Source organism: Colias croceus, chromosome 24, assembly GCF_905220415.1.
Source record: "Colias croceus chromosome 24, ilColCroc2.1".
Lineage (NCBI taxonomy): Eukaryota > Metazoa > Arthropoda > Insecta > Lepidoptera > Pieridae > Colias > Colias croceus.
The window spans coordinates 3,704,981-3,724,649 of record NC_059560.1 but is presented as its reverse complement, the minus strand read 5'-3'; the positions used below and the strand labels follow the sequence as shown (position 1 = coordinate 3,724,649).

The window sequence follows — 19,669 nt, the reverse complement described above, 5'->3', positions numbered from 1 at the left end:
GTAAGGGCGTATTCAGAAAGAAAGCTTGAAACTTATAAGCGCTTATCGGCGCTTGTCAGGCGCCGAAAATTTGTTTTGGTCTGCTTCAACGAACCAGCGTTGACAAGCGCCGATAAGCGCTTATAAGTTTCAAGCTTTCTTTCTGAATACGCCGAAATTATTTTTTTATCTATGCAAAACAGTCTGTCACAGAGGATCTGACATTTGACGTTTACACAGTGATGTCAAATCTTTGTCTGTAATTTCATTCGCTTTTGGCTTTTCAGTTTTCATAATTTACACTTTATATAGTTTACACTTCATGTTTGTCTCTGTGATGTTTGTCACAACGTCGTGTGTTGACCTGCCAAGTGAAAGCGAATAACGATAAAGATTTCACAGTACATTTCGATTTATCTGCTATCTACACATATCGTGTCGAAATCATAAAGGTGACAAAAATATCCTTTTGTGTTTGTGTACAGTGGATTGGCAAAGGTGCGCAATAATCATAATTTTTGCAACAATAGTTTTGTTTTGATAATCTTATTGACATTTGTAGCCACGCATAGGTGATTTAAAGTCGTGTAGGTTGTTTTGGAAGTATTTTAGTAATGTCTGGTGAGGATAAAGACATGAACGGTGAAGTGGGTTCGACGATAAATTCCCAAGCTTTACAAGCCGCTGACGATGAGAATTTGAAATCGTGTTGGGTATGCTTTGCGACAGAACAGGACGACAGACTTGCTGCGTGGGTTCAGCCTTGCAAATGTATTGGAACTACTAAGTGGGTGAGTACCTAGTTTATACAGTTTTATGGGGAATAAGCCTATTTCCACAATGTTTTAGCCGGTTTTGATGTTATTAACAGTTTAAATTGCAATTTTGTTATGGCAATATTTAAATACCCTCAAATTCTTTTATTATTATCAATGTTCTACGTAATACTAAGACCAACCTGACCAAATTTATAGAAAAGAGTAAATGGCTTAGTTTGTTTTGTAGTGACTTAGGAAATGTATTTGTTATCACATACAAAATATAAACAATGTGAAAATGATGGACTTTGATCCATTACACATGTTTTAAACATTAAATTTATATAAATTGCGCACATCCACACCCTTAATTAATTTGATAATAATATTAGTTAAATATTTATGCATAAAATCTATTTGACCTCTATGTCTCGCCTGATTTATGATTACAAATAATTTATACATTAGAAAATTTTACATATGAAAGCGAACATAATAATATCAATATGAGTGTCGATTTGGTTAATCTATCTACTGTTTAATTTTCAAAAATTGAAAATCCATACTACTTAATATTATAAATGTGAAAGTAACTCTGTCTGTCTGTCTGTTACTCAATCACGCCTAAACTACAGAACCAATTTTCATGAAATTTGGTATGGAGATATTTTGATATCCAAGAAAGGACATAGGCTACTTTTTATCCCGGGAAAATGACGCAATCCCGAAAATCCCACGGGAACGGGAACTATGTGGTTTTTCTATGACTGCGCGGGCGAAGCCGTGGGCGAAAACCTAGTATTATATAAAATAATATACTACATTGCTTGGCGAATAGATAAAAATTGACTAAGCATGGTTTGTCATCATTATTTAGTAACCAAACTTTTACAGAGTAACTATTAAGTTAAAGTATTTATTTCATTTCAATGAATAATAATATAAAAAGTAGGTTAGGCATTTACATTATTGTACTGTGTTTCAGAGAACACTGACAAAATTTAGCATACATTACTCTCAAGTTTTGAACAAAAACATTATACATTCTAGTTCCGTACAATGTTCGGTACAATGAAAACTTTGGCATGCTTCAATGAGCATTTATTTACCTAAAATATTCATTTACAAATTAAGGAACCATGATTTTTTTATAATAATTTAACAATTTTATTATTTTGATGAGTCTTAAAGGAATAAAATAAGTTTGACCTGAATTCATGTTATTTCGTCATTACCTTAGAAAGTTAATAATAGCTGACAATGGTTTATGAATAACAATGTTATTGTAATTTACTTTTCAAAGAGGATAAGTTAGTGAACTGTGTCGCAACTTTGCTTTTGTTGTCTCCTGGATTGTAAAGAAACATGATTCATATCTTTAAAGATATTGATGGTGAAAATGATGATGATAAAAGCGTTTTTACATTGAAATGACATTAAAAGGGTTTTTATGTCGGTGTTTTCATAAAATTACTGTAATGTTTAGTAAAGTACTATTTTTACATACAAGGTTCATGAAATAATCTTTAGACATAATATAATCACCAATAATTGTAAATGATATTTCAAAATATTTTCATTTTATGGTAAAACTAATAAAGTTTGTTAATAATTATAGAAAATGTAGAACAATGTTTATTTGTTAGGTATAATATAGGATTCGTAGTAGTAACTATTTAATACCAACCAGACTTTCCAATCACTATTTCGTTTTTTTATAGCTCTTTATACCTACCAGCATTTGAAGTAATGGTGGTCAGTTTGGATATAGGTATAATATTAGGTTTCCATCTCCCTTTACCGTTGCATAAAATAAAATAACACGGTGTTTGGACCATACCATGTTATTTTGTTTTGTCGTGTTGAATTTGTAGGGCTGCCGAAACTAGAAACTTGAATGGTGGCCACCATTTCAATGAGGATCAAATACCATTAACAAATAAGCTACTTATTTACTTTAAAATTGTTTCCATACTTCTACATTGTAGTTAAAAGATAAAATATATATCGTAGCAGTTAATTATGCCGTGGATTCTGCCTAGATAAGATGCATGGAAATCATTTTATGTTTAAATGGTTGCATCCGTTACATTGAGAAAATGTAAGGGTATTTACATAACCGTTTCCACAAACCATTTATAGTTTTCTCACAAATATTGTAAGGAAAATTCAATGCAATGTGATGTCAATAACGATTTGCTCCTTGAACCCATTAAATCGTATCAATTGAGTGGCGATAAAATAAATTGTCATTACGCTATAATACTATTCATTATTATCATTGAAGCAATTATATTTAGACGCTACAGTATAGTACATAAAAAAAAATATATACCGGCCGAAGTGATAACCTCCTTCTTTTGTTTGATGTCGGTTAATAATTAGTTTTTCTTGATATTTTTGGTTGGATTACTTGTTGACCAATGCCTCTGAAACAATAGATATTTTTTTATGAACAGAGGTGTTACCATGATGTCTTTTAGAAGTATTGGCAGTGTGGGAAAGTGATGGCGCTAGACAACTTTATAGCCCCGTCATTATTCCACACTGGAAATACATACATAATACTAGCCCCCCCCCCCCCCCCCCTATAGTTTTTATATAGAAGTGTGCAGTTTAGATATCATTGGTACTTAATAATAATTTATTTTCTTAAGAATTGGGTTATCAAAAAACAATATTTGTGCGATTCTGTCAAGTGGTTTAAAGATTTGAATGTTCAAATAAACAAGCTATTCAGGTATAATATTTGTCTACTATCTAATAGATAACTTATAGGCAGAGCAAATACATATTATTTGTATTACCAACAATGTTCTGAATATGTGGTTTAATTTTAGCTAAACAAATACTATTTTCATTGAATTAATGCGTAAGCGCTTAAAATATGATAATACTAAACCGCAAAACGTAAAAAAAAGTTTTTAGCAGTATTAAACCTTGTGAATTGCGGTAGGTTTCAATAAAATACAATAACGTAAAGCTCTTTAGTTTCGTAGACGTTTTTATGGTGGGAAATTCTCATAAAATCATACTGAGAGGCTTTTCTACGATGTTATCTTCATGCATGTATGTTTGTGCCTATTATTTTTAAAACCATCGATGACGTGGCTTCGGCTGCTACCAGAAAACCTAGCGTGATGATAAATAGCATTAATTGGATTATCCAACACAATTTTTTTTTTAATTCGAACCAGCAGTTCTTGAGATGCGTTCAACCAATCAAACTCTTCCAGCACAGAAAAAATATGTTTGTGTTGGAGGGTTCATTTTCAGAGAAAGACTTACAAAATTTGCTAGTAAGTACTATAAAAAATGTTGCAAAAATATTCCAATTGACGAATTGAGAGCAGAGTATAGACGAATTTGCGTGGGTCAGCTAGTCCATTATATCTATAGCTTTGTCTTTAACACACTAGGACCTAGCTTATATGAAAATATAGAATAAGCTAAGCTCTGTTCGTTCGCATTTATATCGAAACCATAATTAGATTGTCTAAAACTTTTAAATACTATTAATAGATACTATACAATAAATGAAGCTAAACGATTCCCATAAGTACCTATTAATAATCATTATTTCAATTGTCAGTTTGTAACAATGATAAGTATCAATATTGCGTTAGGTTAATGAACCCGTTTGCTGATTGGTGAGTGCAATTGGCCATGAGCCACTCCTAACTGCAAGTGGAGTTGTAAAATTACTGTTCTAGGACTTCTAGGACAGGAGTCAGGACCTATTTAGAATCTACATAATATAATATCTAACAAGAAATAATATTTTGATATTGCCGTGGGGAAATAGTAGATTAGTAGATGTCATTATTCTACGAAAAAATGTTCATTCTGAAAAACACACACACATCGTCAACTTATGGACACAAGTCAGATAACCTACAAAAGATGGATTTATTAATACTTTTCTTATAATAAAACTTTAACGATTACAAGTCGCTCTCTAGAATCCTAACAAAATCCTTGTTAAGATTTTTGTATCTGGTGAAGATACAAAAATCTTAAAGTTGGCTCCGTTGCGATGTGATAGAAGAACAAACAAACACACAAACGCTTTTGCATTATATAATTATTATAATGCGTGCCAAGCCTGCGTTACTGCAATTGCTCTTACAAAAACGATCTTTTATCCCCTTTCATTCCATTTGCTTTTTTAAAAACACTCCCAAAAAATAATCCCAAACATAATAGATGGCGCGCGGTGTGTCCCTTAGACACATAAAACTGAAAGAATAGAATAAATTCGATCGCTCTGGCGGGTCACGAGTGGCCGAGTTGGTCAGGCATCCGCCCCGGAATGGCGCGAAAGGATGCGGGTTCGAGTCCCGCCTCGTGACCGAATTTTTTATATTCTTTATAAATTTATATCCCAAACATTCTTGCAGGTACACCAAAGCTGCCTCCAGCGGTGGGTGGACGAAAAACAGCGAGGCAACATCAGCAGAAAGGTCCTCTGTCCTCAATGCAAAGCGGAGTACATAGTCGTGTTCCCCTCGATGGGGACGTTTGTAGCGCTCCTGGATGCTATGGAAGAGATCACGCACAAGATCAGCCCGTTCATAGCTGGTGGTGTGCTCCTGGGATCGATATATTGGATCGCTATTACCTATGGTGCTGTTACTGTTATGCAAGTGAGTGCCTTTTCTGCTTTTATTTAGATACCTGCCTAAAAAAATACAACCATTCTCTGTGTATTTCGGGTCAAATAAACTTTTTTTGTGTTCATTTTGTCTTGTAGGAATGATCTTCTTTTTTTTTGTTTATGGCCTTCCCGATCCCATACGGACGGATTCTGCCAGGAATGATCATATTATGTGTATTTGTGTGTTATGGTTTAAGTCCAAAACTACTAGACAAATATAAAAATTATATAATCACCAGTGGACAGTTATAAGTGGAAAATGATAATGATATTGAAGCTACCTTTAAACTTGATAAGAGCCCATTTTATATTGGTTAATAGATGAAATTTTCTGTATTTTGTTAGATAGATAGATGCACATGTATTATCACGATATGAATGCTTTGGATACGTTTATAATGTGAAGTTTTGTTGAAAATAATGATAAATTCTTTTGGGGAGTCCTTTCAGCGAAGCGGAGTAAAATTGGTTTGCAAGATCAAATTTTTCATGTATTTGCAATTATATGACGCTTCTAGAAAAAATAATCAATACACTTCAAGATATTTCCTAAAAAGTGTGCTAATTTGTTACACAACCACGTGTATTTTGTTCGATCATATAAAATCATAAAAATAGGCTAAAATAAAGATCGAAAACGAATTATTTATTAATGAAATTTCTGATTTTGGAAATAATTTTTATATAAGGATATGTATTTTGATGTACTGCAGAAAACGTGCTAAATTTTGGTTTTCTACTGAAGCCCTGTAATTATTAAATACATATTATATCTCAGAACTTAACGTTGCCCAGCGTTTTCTTTACAAACCGCGCTGCCCGCTACCCCGCCAGTCCTGATCAGGCGCTTGCTAACGTAGGACCTGTGTCAAATTATCTCCGCTCGATTTTAAGTTTTGAGTAAAGATAAATTATTGAAAATGGGTAACAAAACAAACAAAATTCGGAAGAAAGCAGTGTCAGTATCACAAAAAAGGACAGGAAAAGAGAACTAGTATGTAAATTGAGTAATATGATAAAAACGTAGTTACTTGATGCCACAGAATAAAAATATCAGTTGGTCATAAAGTTTCACCTCGTATGCTTTTATTTCAAAACGATAAAAGCTGCGTTACTGTGAAATAAGAGTTTAGTTTATAATAATTTGTTTTATATATATAATACTAGTGGTCCGCCCCGGCTTCGCCCGTGGTACATATTTCGCAATAAAAGGTAGCCTATGCCTTTTCTCGGGTATCAAAATATCTCTATACCAAATTTCATGCAAATTGGTTCAGTAGTTTAGGCGTGATTGAGTAACAGACAGACAGACAGAGTTACGTTCGCATTTATAATATTAGTATGGATTATTATTACGTAATTGGTGTATTATTTGCATAATTTTGGGGTATAATTATTAATTACAGTTGTTTATTTTAAGGAAAAAAACAATAATGATTATTTGTTAAAAAATAATTGATAATAGTCAAATAATAATGATTATTGACTAATAATAATTATTAATCACTACAGTAAAAGTTCCTTATTGGCGGGGTATATGTTCCATAAAATATATGCCTCGAATACAGAAACCGTGAATACGGAATGGTAATTATTATATGGGATTATAGGTTCTACGTTATACGTTCCTAGGTGACGATTGAGATTTTTTTCGTGTCTCATTTTTTTTAGTTGACATTATAAATTTATAAACTAGGAAGAGTGCAGTAGACGTTACTCGATCACAATTATTTTTGTAACGAATGTGAAAGACGAAACCTATAAAACACGCAAAGCGGCTTTTACTATAAGGGTCCGTTCACACAGACAGGCTCGGAGAGCATCGGCGCGCATTTTTCTTTTCACACAGACCGGATCGTATACGCTTGGAGTTGGTCGGAGCGGAGCCGTCAACTATTTCACATAGACCAGCTGGAAGCTATCTGAAAGCGGATGCGAATGTAATCGGAGCTGAACGGCTGCGCGAACGAGAAAAAGTACGCGATCGGAGCCGGTCAGCTCCTCTTATTATTTCACACCAAGCGCGTTCAAGCATTCTTAATGTCAAAAGCAGTGCACACGCAAAAATAAACCTTAAGTTACAAATACTAAAAACTCTGTTTTCATCGTGATAAGAATCTGCTCTCCTCTCAGAGCCGGTCTGTGTGAACGGACCCTAAACGGAACTACATTTAAAAATATACTTTATTTATTGAGTTATAAGGTTGCTTCCATTCTGTTTATTTACATTCTCAAAAACATCAATCGCGGCAAAGGCGGCTTGCGACAAAGGCGGCTTGGGTCAAAGGCCTCGGCGATATCATTAATTAACAACATAATATTATGTACTTTAGGCTAACTTGTAATAAGATCTATTTTACTTTCTTATTAGTCCATTTGACAAGGATATTGTGTTAGATACCTATTGGAATAATTTTATTATTATGTATGTACTTATTAAATCCGCGAATAAAAAAATTTTTAGTCGCGAATATAGAAATTGGGTCGCATTTTTTTAATTCCCGAATAGTGAAAACGCGAATAAAGGAAGCGCGAATAAGGAACTTTTACTGTATAATAGATGATAATAGTTAGTTCATAATCATTGTTATTATAGTTCATTGAAAAGTTACATTTGGGGTTGCGTTTTTTAGGAGGACGCATTTTATTTTTTTGATGTGTAGGGGGGGTTAGTGTGAAGCTATCACCAAGTTTGTGGGGTCGCCACCCTTGTCCCACGGCCGCCATCTTAAAAATAGCGCTTAATATGGTTTTTATGATATATCTCTTAAACTATTAATCTGATAAAAAAAAATTGTCAACATTATTTGTTGCAAATTAAATTTTCTACAATTTTGGTCCAGTAACTTTTTGTCATAGAACTATAAATAAAAATGTTATGAGTGAAAATGTTCAGAAATTAGCGATATTTATATTTTTCAATAAAACTTTTTTTTTTATAATTTTACGAAGAAATAATATCAGACCATTTTTGTAGATTGTTGTAGTATTGTAGTTATATTGTAATACACGCGCTCTATACTATTCTAATATAATACTCTAAGCTTCTACTGGTAGCAGCAAGTAATATTTATTAGTTACACCAAGTACTTCCATAATTATGTTGTGCTAATTAATAAATTCCTAGTACCTACTTATCTCAGTTTATAAAGTTGTAAATGATTTCTTTATTTACTTTTATATTTACAATCTGACACAAACACTTTTACATTGCTTACATAATAAAAATTGATCACAATTTACTTTTGATATAAGTATTTTACACTGTGGCATAGCGCTAACGTTACGAAAAACAAACGACGCGAGGAGCGCGAGGAGCGCGTGTCACGCGAACGGCCCCGCACACCTCACCTCCAATCTTGCCTCGCGTTGAAATACCTCGCGTTAACCTTTGATATTCTATTGAAATTGCAATATGTACACAAAGATGTATATTGACTGGCAATGTTACATATTATACGTATTTGTGATTATAGTTGGGTAATTCTCACAGATACTTTTAGTGTTTGATGTAATAGCAAAGTAATTACAAATATTCAATTTATTTATTCTTTCAATGCAGTCTGAAATATGATCCAAATTTTTAATCAGAACATGTTCCATTATTCTTAAATGCAATGTTATCGCATTCCTGTAAAGTCTAAGCTCATCTTAACAACAGTTAAATCCAAAGAATTTGATATCATTATCTCAAACGTTTTATCATTGTGTTTAGTAATGGTTTTATAAACTAAAGACAATATTACATATTTGTCTTTTCTTATACATAGGTAGATATTTATTTTTATTGGTATAGGTACGTTACCTACGTTTTGCTGTACCGAGACATACAAAACCAAACAAACAAATTAATGTACACATTAATAATATTGAAATATGTACCAAAAATAATATTTTATATAAACCTTTAAAACAAATTACGTAGGTACGAAAGCTTAGAAATAAAATACAATATCTATAAAATATCAAGTAATTAATAGATATAATTAACGAATAGTTGTTTATACGTTATAGCGCAAAAATAATGATATCGCAGTACCTACGTAATCATTAATGCTATCGTGCAATGACACACAAGGTCATCTAGATGTTAGTAAGACAATAATAGCAGATTTTAAACTAATTGCCTTGATGTTACATGTATGTTTTATTATGAAAAACACGCATAAACTCTTGAAATTATTGTATAAAATCTGTCTGTTAAAAAAGAGTCCAAAGGAGTCGTTTACGTATACAAACATACAGTTGAAACTAGCCTCGAGATATATGAAAAACATAATATAACAGTTTTATATGTTGATTAAATTTTACGATGTGCTTGTTATATATAGGAAGTGTTTACTCATTTATTGGAACAATATGTTGACACTATACTGTTAAAAAAATTAATAAATCGCAGAAAATTAAATTTACAAGTAGGAATACAGTTAACAGTATGTTTATAAAAAAAATATATAGTTCAGGATACATCGCCCATTTTTGCAAGTGACTACTATCAAGCTGATTTTCCGTTTGTAGCTTTATTTTGATGAGACACCGAATAATTTCGTGTACGAAACTCTCGATTGTGGTAGCTAACAGAGATAACAAGGATAAAATTTTTTGATATGATGGTTCTCAAATATTTATTACGCAATTTGTAGGACAATATGTCTGTTGAATTATATAAACATTAACTAAGTGAAAACAAAAAAATCAGCTTGTTAGTAATCATTTATGATGACCTCGTTATCGATACACTTTGGAAAGGGGGACTCTTTGAACAAACCATAGATTTTGTAGGACAAGTATTTTTTCGAATAATTTAGGTAATTATCTTGAGATTGAACAAAAAAAAATTCATTCAGTTAGTAATAAATTTTTGAAAACCATCAAATCAAAAATTTGTATCCTTGTTATCTCTGTTAGCTACCACAATCGAGACTTTCGTACACGAAATTATTGGGCGTCTCATCAAAATAAAGCTACAAACGGAAAATTAGCTTGATAGTAGTCACTTGCAAAAATGGGCGATGTATCCTGAACTAATACAATAATACTGATAAATGCAGTTTGACAGTCCAAAGTTCGTAAATGCAATTTTGATTATGAAAGCCTCGAGATTATTAATATTTTCTGAACTAAAATATGCTCTCCAGTCAAATAAGTTGCGTGTAGAAATGTATTCTCTGCTGACCGAATGTATAATCTTGCTGACCAAGTAATTATTCTGCCGAGTGACTGTTTATTTTGCAGATACTTAATTAAACACGCTGCCAGTTAGTGTATAAATTGCTGACTATTGTCATGATTATTTACAGAACACGAATTGCAGTCTAATTTTAATTATTGCTAACAAAATCTTTGTATGCTGAATTGCTGACAAAATGATTTATTAGCGGTTATATCTTGCAAATTTTTTTTAAATGGCATGCACAGTAATTACTTCTCTTAAAAAACCGTATCAAAATCTGTTGTATACCTATATATTATTATCATACTTCTATTTTATAGATCAAACGAACGGAGACATAGTTAGTGAACTAGTGACTTTGCTTTATAATAGGTATGTAGTGATTGTATCCATCATCTTTTAGTATGAAAATAATCAACTTTCTATGATAATCGCGAAAGTATGTAAAATTATCGAGTCGTTCGACTTGCATTGATATTGGCTTGACTAAATTAGATTAGATATGGATTTCCATGCTCAGTTCATTAGCATTAATACAATGTCTTCATGGACATAAGATTTAAAATTATTTACGTCTATTTCTTTAAATATTTGTCAGTTTTTTTTTTCGAAAAACAAAAATGACCTCTAAATTCTAGCAGAGAAGTAAAGTAAGAATCTATAATCTATAATGACAATTAATAAACTATGTTTAAATAAGTGCCGGAAACTATGTGATTTAAGATTTTCTAATAAAAAATAAGATATAAAGAAACTCTTATAAAAACTTATTGTAATGTTGTAAAGCATGAAAAATTATGGTGCTAACGATTAAAACGATTAAAAATAGCATTATGATTTGAATGGCTATTACTTTCTTAATATTAGTAGATTAAGTTAATTGCTACCTATTTGTATTAATAAAACGAACAAATATGCACCCATAAAATATTATTTATAAGCCTGTATGTATACAATTGAGTAATCTGCAGTAAAGTAACAAAATGATACATACAGGGTGGCCCGTTTTCAGTGGTCCAAAAATTTTTTTCAGCTTGAGAGCATCATGAGTAATCATTTAAAACAAACTTTAGTTAAGCGAAAACTTATGGTTTAGAAATTATGATATTTTTTTTAAATAATCCGAAGTTTCAATGTTTTTGACACAAAACTACTCTGTTTTGAAAACTACTGGACCGAATTGAATGAAATTTGGTATAGGTATAGCGCAATAACCTACCTATCGCGCTATAGGCTCATCTTGTGTAAATGATTACACTGCATTTTTTTATTTTAACTTTTTCTGTAGTTTTTTGAATTTCTCGGCAAAATGTCGATTTTTCGAAAAAATCCTGTGAAAAAAAAAATGTACTACCAAGGTTCTGCTGGTACTGCTAAAAACTTCCTTAACATAAGGTTATTCTTTACACAAAAAATCATAGTTGTCCTTCGATTGTAACATCTTCAAAAACAATATCATGTGCATTCAACACGTATGAAAATCGAAAAATTACGAAATTTACCATAATTCAATTTTAATCATTTGGAACGGCCAATTTTTCGTTAAAGAACCATTTATTGCCATAAAAGTCGTTATGTATATTGAAATGTTATTACTTACTAGGCAGTGGTTAAGTTACGGTAAAATAAAGAAACTTACAGACAATATTATAAGAATATTATTTGGAAGGTTGTACAAAAACCATGTTCAATTTAAATAAGGAAATGTACATATTTCCTTAATTTATATTGAACACTAGCTTACCGCCCGCGGCTTCGCCCGTTTTGTCTAAAACGTAATAAATTATATATACTAAAACCTTCCTCTTGAATCACTCTATCTATTAAAAAAAACCGCATCAAAATCCGTTCCGTAGTTTTAATACAAAGGGACATAGGGACAGAGAAAGCGACTTTGTTTTATACTATGTAGTGATGAAATAACAATAAAAAACTAGGAACAAAAAATAAAATAAAATATGCATTTAATTCAGTAAAGAATTTGCATTTAAAAAACATCACAATACTGCATTTAAGATTTGCCTTTGTTGTATTTAAATTGTGCATTTGTATGTAATAAGCTAATTATAAGAATTATTTACCTTCGTGTCGCAAAGTCGTTTACTTTCTCGCAAATATGACCTTTGAATTGTATTGGCCTTTACATTATTATTCGTTAAATCGGAAGCTGATAAACATACCTACTTACTCTTTTTGATACATATATATAGATATAATAATATAGATAAAAATTATTCCTCACTTAAAAAAAAGGTCTTAATAGGATTTGTGAGTGACAGCATAATATATTCGGAGCAAAATCTATTTCCATAGAAAATTTCAGGTTCATTAGTTTTTTTTCGTGAATAAACAAATACATTATCACACTAACCTCATAATACACGATACTGTAGGTTTATATGTCACTATGTACATATAATGTAACGGGTAATATCGTGAAACAACTTTTAGTGAGCCTTAATGTTAACATAACAGTTTTCGTATCGATCGAGGGAATGAGGTTTTTGAACCTTTGTCACATATGAAACAGTTATAAAGATCAATGTCAGTTTCAATGAACTGGAAAATTGTTGGTGTTTTCATATTTTGTGTCAATTTAATGAGGGTGTGTTTAAAAATTTTAAAATGGATCAAACATATTTTTGTAAGATAATTAATTAATTAGGGAAAGTTGTTATGCTAATAATGGTTTTTCTTAAATGCCTCTGAAACTTTAAGCCAAAAAATTAACTCAATTGATTTATTTTAATTGGTAGATAGCATATATTATTTTACAAGGCCTTTTTCACGTAAAGACAACCTTAAACTTTGCGAGGCCTTAGACATTTTGCAAGGCCAACAGACTGACTGGTGTTTTTTTTAATAAAAAAAAAATTGTTTTATTAAAAATGTCTTGCCTGAAAATAAATGTTATTTCTATCGTTTAATTCGTAATTATCATACCAAAATAACAAGCCATTGTATATTTGTAAAGGTATAATTATTAAACTCAATACATAACTAAATTGTATGTTTTAATTGTTTCTGTTATTGTATGATTCATTATGTGGATTCATTTACTGATATTTAGTGATTCAACTTAAAAATAAATGTATTTTAATGTTTGCAAATAAATTTATTTTGACATTTTCTTATGAATTTGTGACCTTTGTGTTCATCGGAAGTAACGTGAACTTTTAAAAAAATGTAAATATATTGTTTGTGTAATTTTGGTGTATAAATTATATTATGTCAATGACTGCATAATAAATTACCATGATATTATAAATGAGTGAAGAAAGGTTACCAACGCAATATTCGGTCTTCAAAAACGGCACACTCGGATTTGAAGTCAATGTGCTTATGTGAGATGGCATGACTCAACTATCGTGAGCTTAAAAGAGACAAGCGAAATAAAATGTGGCTAATTAGGTACCCATATTTCGACGTGCCACTCTCGTACCCCTGATAACCAATTTACATCTTTTTACTTTGCTAGCTTTTCGCCCACGGCTTACCTCACTTTGTCTTAAACCTAAATTATATATTACTAGCTTACCGCCCGCGGCTTCGCCCGCTTTGTCTAAAACCTTATAAATTATATACTAAAACCTTCCTCTTGAATCACTCTATCTATTAAAAAAACCAGATCAAAATCCGTTGCGTAGTTTTAAAGATTTAAGCATACAAAGGGACATAGGGACAGAGAAAGCGACTTTGTTTTATACTATGTAGTGATAGTGACATACTAAGAGAAAAAAACTCGATCAAAATCTGTTGGGCATATTAAAGATCTAAGCATATAGACACACCGCCGGGAAAGCGAATTTGTTTTGTACTATGTAGGTAGTGATAATACCATTGCTAATGAACCAATACCACATTCCAGGTAGTCGGTCACAGAGAAGGTCTAGAGATGATGGAGTCAGCTGACCCGCTGGTGCTTCTCGTATTGCTTCCCACGATACCGGTGACGCTGATCAGCGCCAAGATGTACAACTGGGAGGACTCCGTGCTGCTGTTCTTGAGGAAATACTGCGCGAAGATACCGGCGCTCACGTACATCCTGCCGTTTGGCAAGTGAGTGTATTTTGGTGATTAATTAAAAAAAAAATCTACAAAAATCGTACCTACATACTTACCTCTCACAATTTAGCATTTTAAAGAAAAAATTTTTTTTTACTCCACCATAAATCTTATCTATTGTAACTTATGCATAGAACAACTAGGTAGTGTTTAAGGATATTAATAAAAATTAGCTTATATCAATTCTAGCCTCCAACCTGCGTCAAAAAGCAATAAATATATATATATGTCTCATAGCTAGTTTAATGTTTATGCTCCCATAGACATATTTTCAAGTTCAACTAGGTACAACATATTATTTGTTATATAATTCTATTTTGAAGTAGTATGTTTTTTGAATTTAAATTATTTGCATAGTTTATTAACAATTGCTTTAACAATGAAAAATTTTGATGGTGATTGCATGCTACATATCTGTAAGAATATTATAATTACTTACAAGGTTTATTTTTTTATATCCTTTGTTCAAAACATTTCAGAAATAAAATAAAAAATACTAGGTACCTATGTTACTATACTGTATAAACTGTGCGAATATTTTTGTTGCCAACATTAAATTATTTAGTTAAAATAACTATGTCTGTATCAAATATTTTTTTATTATTTCAGCGTCGAAGGTGACAGAGCACAGATCGTCACAGGGCCGACGAACCCAGCAAATCAAAATGGCAACTCACATTTATCACCCACTAGAATATTCTGTTCCGCCCTCCTCCTCCCTACAATTTCAACAATTATAGGGAAAATTTTCTTCAGATCAATTAGAAATAACCTACACAGAACAATACTTGGCGGACTCACATACATCACGCTAAAAGGCGCGTTAAAAATCTACCACAAACAAATGCTATACATACGCCATTCTAGCAGAAAAATATTAGACTACACAGAGTCAAATCTCAAATTGTACAGAAGTTCGAATCACGTACACCCAGACTCGGTAACAACGAGAGACGATTCTGAACAAGTCGTTTGAAATATAGAAAAAAAAACAAACACTAGTGCATGAAGTACTTGCCATATGTAAAAAAAAACAACGACGGCCAAGGAACGACATTGACATTGACATATAATACAGATTATGTAGATTTTAACATGACATAACTTTTTTTACGGCGCTAGATGGCGCTGTAACAAGTGTGATCGGGATATAACGAATGTCGTTTATTTTGATTTAAAATAAAGACTTTTTGAATGTAAATATTTGACTTTATTTATTATATCGTTTGCTACTTGATTGGGAATTAAACGATTTATTTGACGGTGCTGATTTCATTCGATCAGTTTTTTAAAATGTAAATTTCGTACGTTTTTAAAATTGGCATGTGGGTTTATAGTTTTTATGTAAATATATTTGGAATGTTTGATTTATCAAATTGTATTTGTTCGTAATGCGCAATTTATTCACAATATGGAAACTACTGAATTAGTATTAATTTTGTAATATTACGATAATACTGTTTTATTAATTGTATAAATGTATAATATTGTCCAATATATTTTAATATTAATAGAAAATTTCTTACCTTTAATTGTAACATTCAACGGATTGCAATAGATAAATAATTTAAATGTACCTAAATAATGTATAATAAAGCAGTAATTTATTAAAAAAATACAAATGGGATTTTTTTTGTTGTTATTTTGGAAAAGGTCGGAATAACAGTAAAATAGATATAATTATAATTACGTGTAATAAAGATAAAAAATGTCTGTGTTCCGTTTTCCATGACATTTTAATTAATTACTCTTACACTGTTCTGATGAATTGTATTTGTTTCAATGATTAAAGGAATCATATCGAGCTTGTATAATGCTTTGCCTTTTGATTTAACGAAATGTTAATAAAGCGCTTTATACTGAAGGTTTTTGTTTCATTTCAATGATTTTCCTTAAAAAAGTTTAGGTGTTCTAAACATCAGTTTGGATGTTTGTTATTCAGGAGGCCAAAGCCCAAAACTACTGAACGGATTTATATCATGTACCGAAATAACAGCTAATAGACATAGAAATGGAAACTGGTTGAACCGTTAGATGCATAGGTATTGTACAGGGTGTCTCAAAAGAAAGTTTATATTTTGTGGATGAATAAAAAAAAAGTAAGCGGTGTATTGAAAAAATGTTTATTAATTATTAAAGTGATGAAATGGGAATGTATTTCTTAAAAATAATATCGTCAAAATGCAGTCCATTGCGTTTACGGCACTCATTTAATCGAACAGTAAAATTACAGTATTTATGACAGCTCGGCAGGTAGACACAGTGATGGCTGCAATTTCGTGCCGGATATTTTCTTTTAAATGCTCTAGAGAAGTTGGTTTGTTGGCATACACTTTAGATTTAAGATACTCCCACAAGAAATTATCAAGAATAGAAATTAGCGAGGAATTATTGGCCCTTACTTTTTCGAAGACGAAAGGGGGCGTGCAGTTACAGTAAATTCACAGCGATGGTAGACCGACACGAGAGGTAGTTTAGTGCCTGCACTGCAAAACTTTCCTGGCTATAACCAGAGAACATGGTTGCAGCAAGACGGAGCTACATCACACACATCCAATATGTTACCTCGTTTACCTCGAATTCATGAAATTTTTTCGGGAAAATTGATCTCTAGGAGAGGTGATAATAATTGGCCTCCACGCAGCACACGCACACGGCTCCTGATTTAACTCCCATGGACTTTTTCTTGTGGGGGTATCTTAAATCTAAAGTGTATGCCAAAAAACCAACTTCTCTAGTGCATTTAAAAGAAAATATCCGACACGAAATGGCAGCCATCACTGTGTCTACCTGCCGAGCTGTCATAAATAATTTTAGTGTTTGATTAAATGAGTGCCGTGAACGCAATGGACTGCATTTGGACGATATTATTTTTAAGAAATAAATTCCCATATTATGCACTTTAATAATTAATAAACATTTTTTCAATACACCACTTACTTTTTTTTATTCATCCACAAAATATAAACTTTCTTTTGAGACACCCTGTATTTAATAATAATAATAACACAATTTAAGAATTTCTATTACGACTTCCTACTCTTTATAGAAGTTTAATTACTTCGCTTCTTCTAGGGCTTTTTTATCATTTTCTGTATAGTTTGGTGCACAATAAAGAGAATGCATAAATATAGGCAATTTATGAGTGTCGCAGTTTGGATTAAAAGTATTTTAAAAACTAATTGTTATGATATATTATGATAACAATTTAATCACCGATGATTTAGTTTAGTCTGTCTGCTATTTCTAGTTCATTTGATAAAGTTTTTCCGCTCATAGCAAACAAACAATCAAAAGTTCTTTGTTGTGAACCACAAGATAAAACAAAACAAATAAGGTAAATCTCACGACAGGCTTTAATATCATTTAATAAAAAAATATTGAACAAGGTATCCAAATACGAAAATATGGACCCTAGACTCCTAATATTATATTTCGCTGTGTTTCAACTTTCAAGAGTCTGCTCCTTTCTGATACAGTTCATACAAAAGTTCAATAGTAAATTAGATACAATAATACGTATTAAACTGTAAACATTAGAGATTAAAGATAAAAGTCTCTGTACTTGGTGCAATAATTTGTGTTTATTTTCTTATTGTAGGTGCCTACAGGCACAGAATAATACTTAACTTGTAGCTAGCAAGTACAGGGCACCTAAATTAAACCTTGTTATGTGCCAAGAAAATAAAAATACCCATAATTTATTACTTCAGTGGTTATTTCATGATTACTGATGAATATGTCGAATATGTAAGTAGTAGTTTTGCTAATTTTTTTGCGCCTGTTAATTTTTTATAACAACTTTACATGCGTATTCTTTAATTTGTAAAATATAATATACCTACCTAATTTGGTTATCATATTTCTATTAAGTATTTAAATTAAGCGTTAAATGCTAAAGTGCAGGGACTTTTAGAATATAAACAAAAGAGAGAGAACTTCACGAAAAAGAAGTCTATGAAAAACACGACCGATGTTATAGTATCAAAATACCTAATGCATGTTTAATGTTTTATGAAACCATACTACTGTAATAGAATATAGAATATAAGATAATAGAATATATTATACTCTAACACGTTCTAGGTGAGCTCTACTGTCACCTAGGTATCAAAAAACTCGCATCAAAATCCGTTGCGTATCTACAAAGCGTATTTTTAAAGGTCAGCATACACATAGACAAACAGACCTACACAGCAGAAACCGATTTTTTTTTAACTATGTAGCGATTAAAGCTTTGCTTATTACTTTATTCATATTCTAAGCTTTGACCTCTACGTTTGAACCTTGAAAAGGGCAATGCTTCAATAAAAATATACGGGTATCGCAAAATCAAGCGGAACAATAATCATTAGCTATTATGATTATCTTACACATTATCTAAAAAGCGATATTATATTTATGATAATTCGAGATATCGCGTTTTATCTTATCTATATTATATGGTAAATAATCATGGTTATATACAATGCAGTATAGCTTGCACCTTACGCCTTATCTGTTGCAAATAGCAATTTTAAACAGAGTTATCGGTAGTAACAATTGTGTTTGATTCGGTTTCCGGTAGTGATAATGTTAATGGTTAATTCAATGTGCTAATTTATTGGACGGTAAGTGGACACATTTTTATTGCAAAAGGTTAATGGTGTAAAATACTTAAATATGTAAAAAGTGCAAAAGAATAAGCCATTGTAGTAAATATAATAAATTGATATAGGTACTTACTTGTAATAAAATAGGTTAACTACTCATTATTTAAGGTATAATTTCTACATATTAATGTATTTTATAAGTAGATAGCTCTAGGTTCTAATTTTTGCGATTCATCCTAGAGTGATGAATTTTTAATTATTTTGTCTGGTATTTTAACCTACTCCAGGTACTTATTGATTTTTTTCGCGCAAAGCAACAGTTTTCTTGTTTTTTTCAAAATCCTTATTATTATACCAGAATTAAACTTATTAATTATCTCAAGATTAATCAGTGATCTTTAATTTAGATTGCAGTTTTAATTGGATTCTAATCTAACATGGTTAT

The 19,669-nt window shown here is 31.4% G+C and overlaps 1 protein-coding gene across 2 annotated transcripts; it reads left to right on the top strand.

The window, feature by feature from the left end:
* The first annotated feature begins 240 nt into the window (after positions 1-240).
* Positions 241-16,496, top strand: LOC123702930 (E3 ubiquitin-protein ligase MARCHF5). 2 transcript variants are annotated; one of them, XM_045650786.1, is made up of 5 exons: positions 241-431; positions 542-770; positions 5,138-5,383; positions 14,436-14,626; positions 15,242-16,496. In XM_045650786.1, the coding sequence occupies exons 2-5, from the start codon at positions 594-596 to the stop codon at positions 15,606-15,608; spliced, it is 981 nt and encodes a 326-aa protein (XP_045506742.1). In that variant the 5' UTR covers positions 241-431; positions 542-593; the 3' UTR covers positions 15,609-16,496. The 2 variants fall into 2 exon arrangements, with proteins under 2 accessions (XP_045506742.1, XP_045506741.1); XM_045650785.1 differs by having other exon boundaries at positions 241-770.
* The last annotated feature ends 3,173 nt before the right edge of the window (positions 16,497-19,669 follow it).

Bases quoted from the DNA above. Each gene is read 5' to 3' on its own strand.
- LOC123702930 (XM_045650786.1), top strand. From the start codon at position 594: ATGTCTGGTGAGGATAAAGACATGAACGGTGAAGTGGGTTCGACGATA. The intron at 771-5,137 runs GTGAGTACCTAG...ACATTCTTGCAG, and splicing joins GTATTGGAACTACTAAGTGG to GTACACCAAAGCTGCCTCCA. The intron at 14,627-15,241 runs GTGAGTGTATTT...TTATTATTTCAG, and splicing joins TACATCCTGCCGTTTGGCAA to CGTCGAAGGTGACAGAGCAC.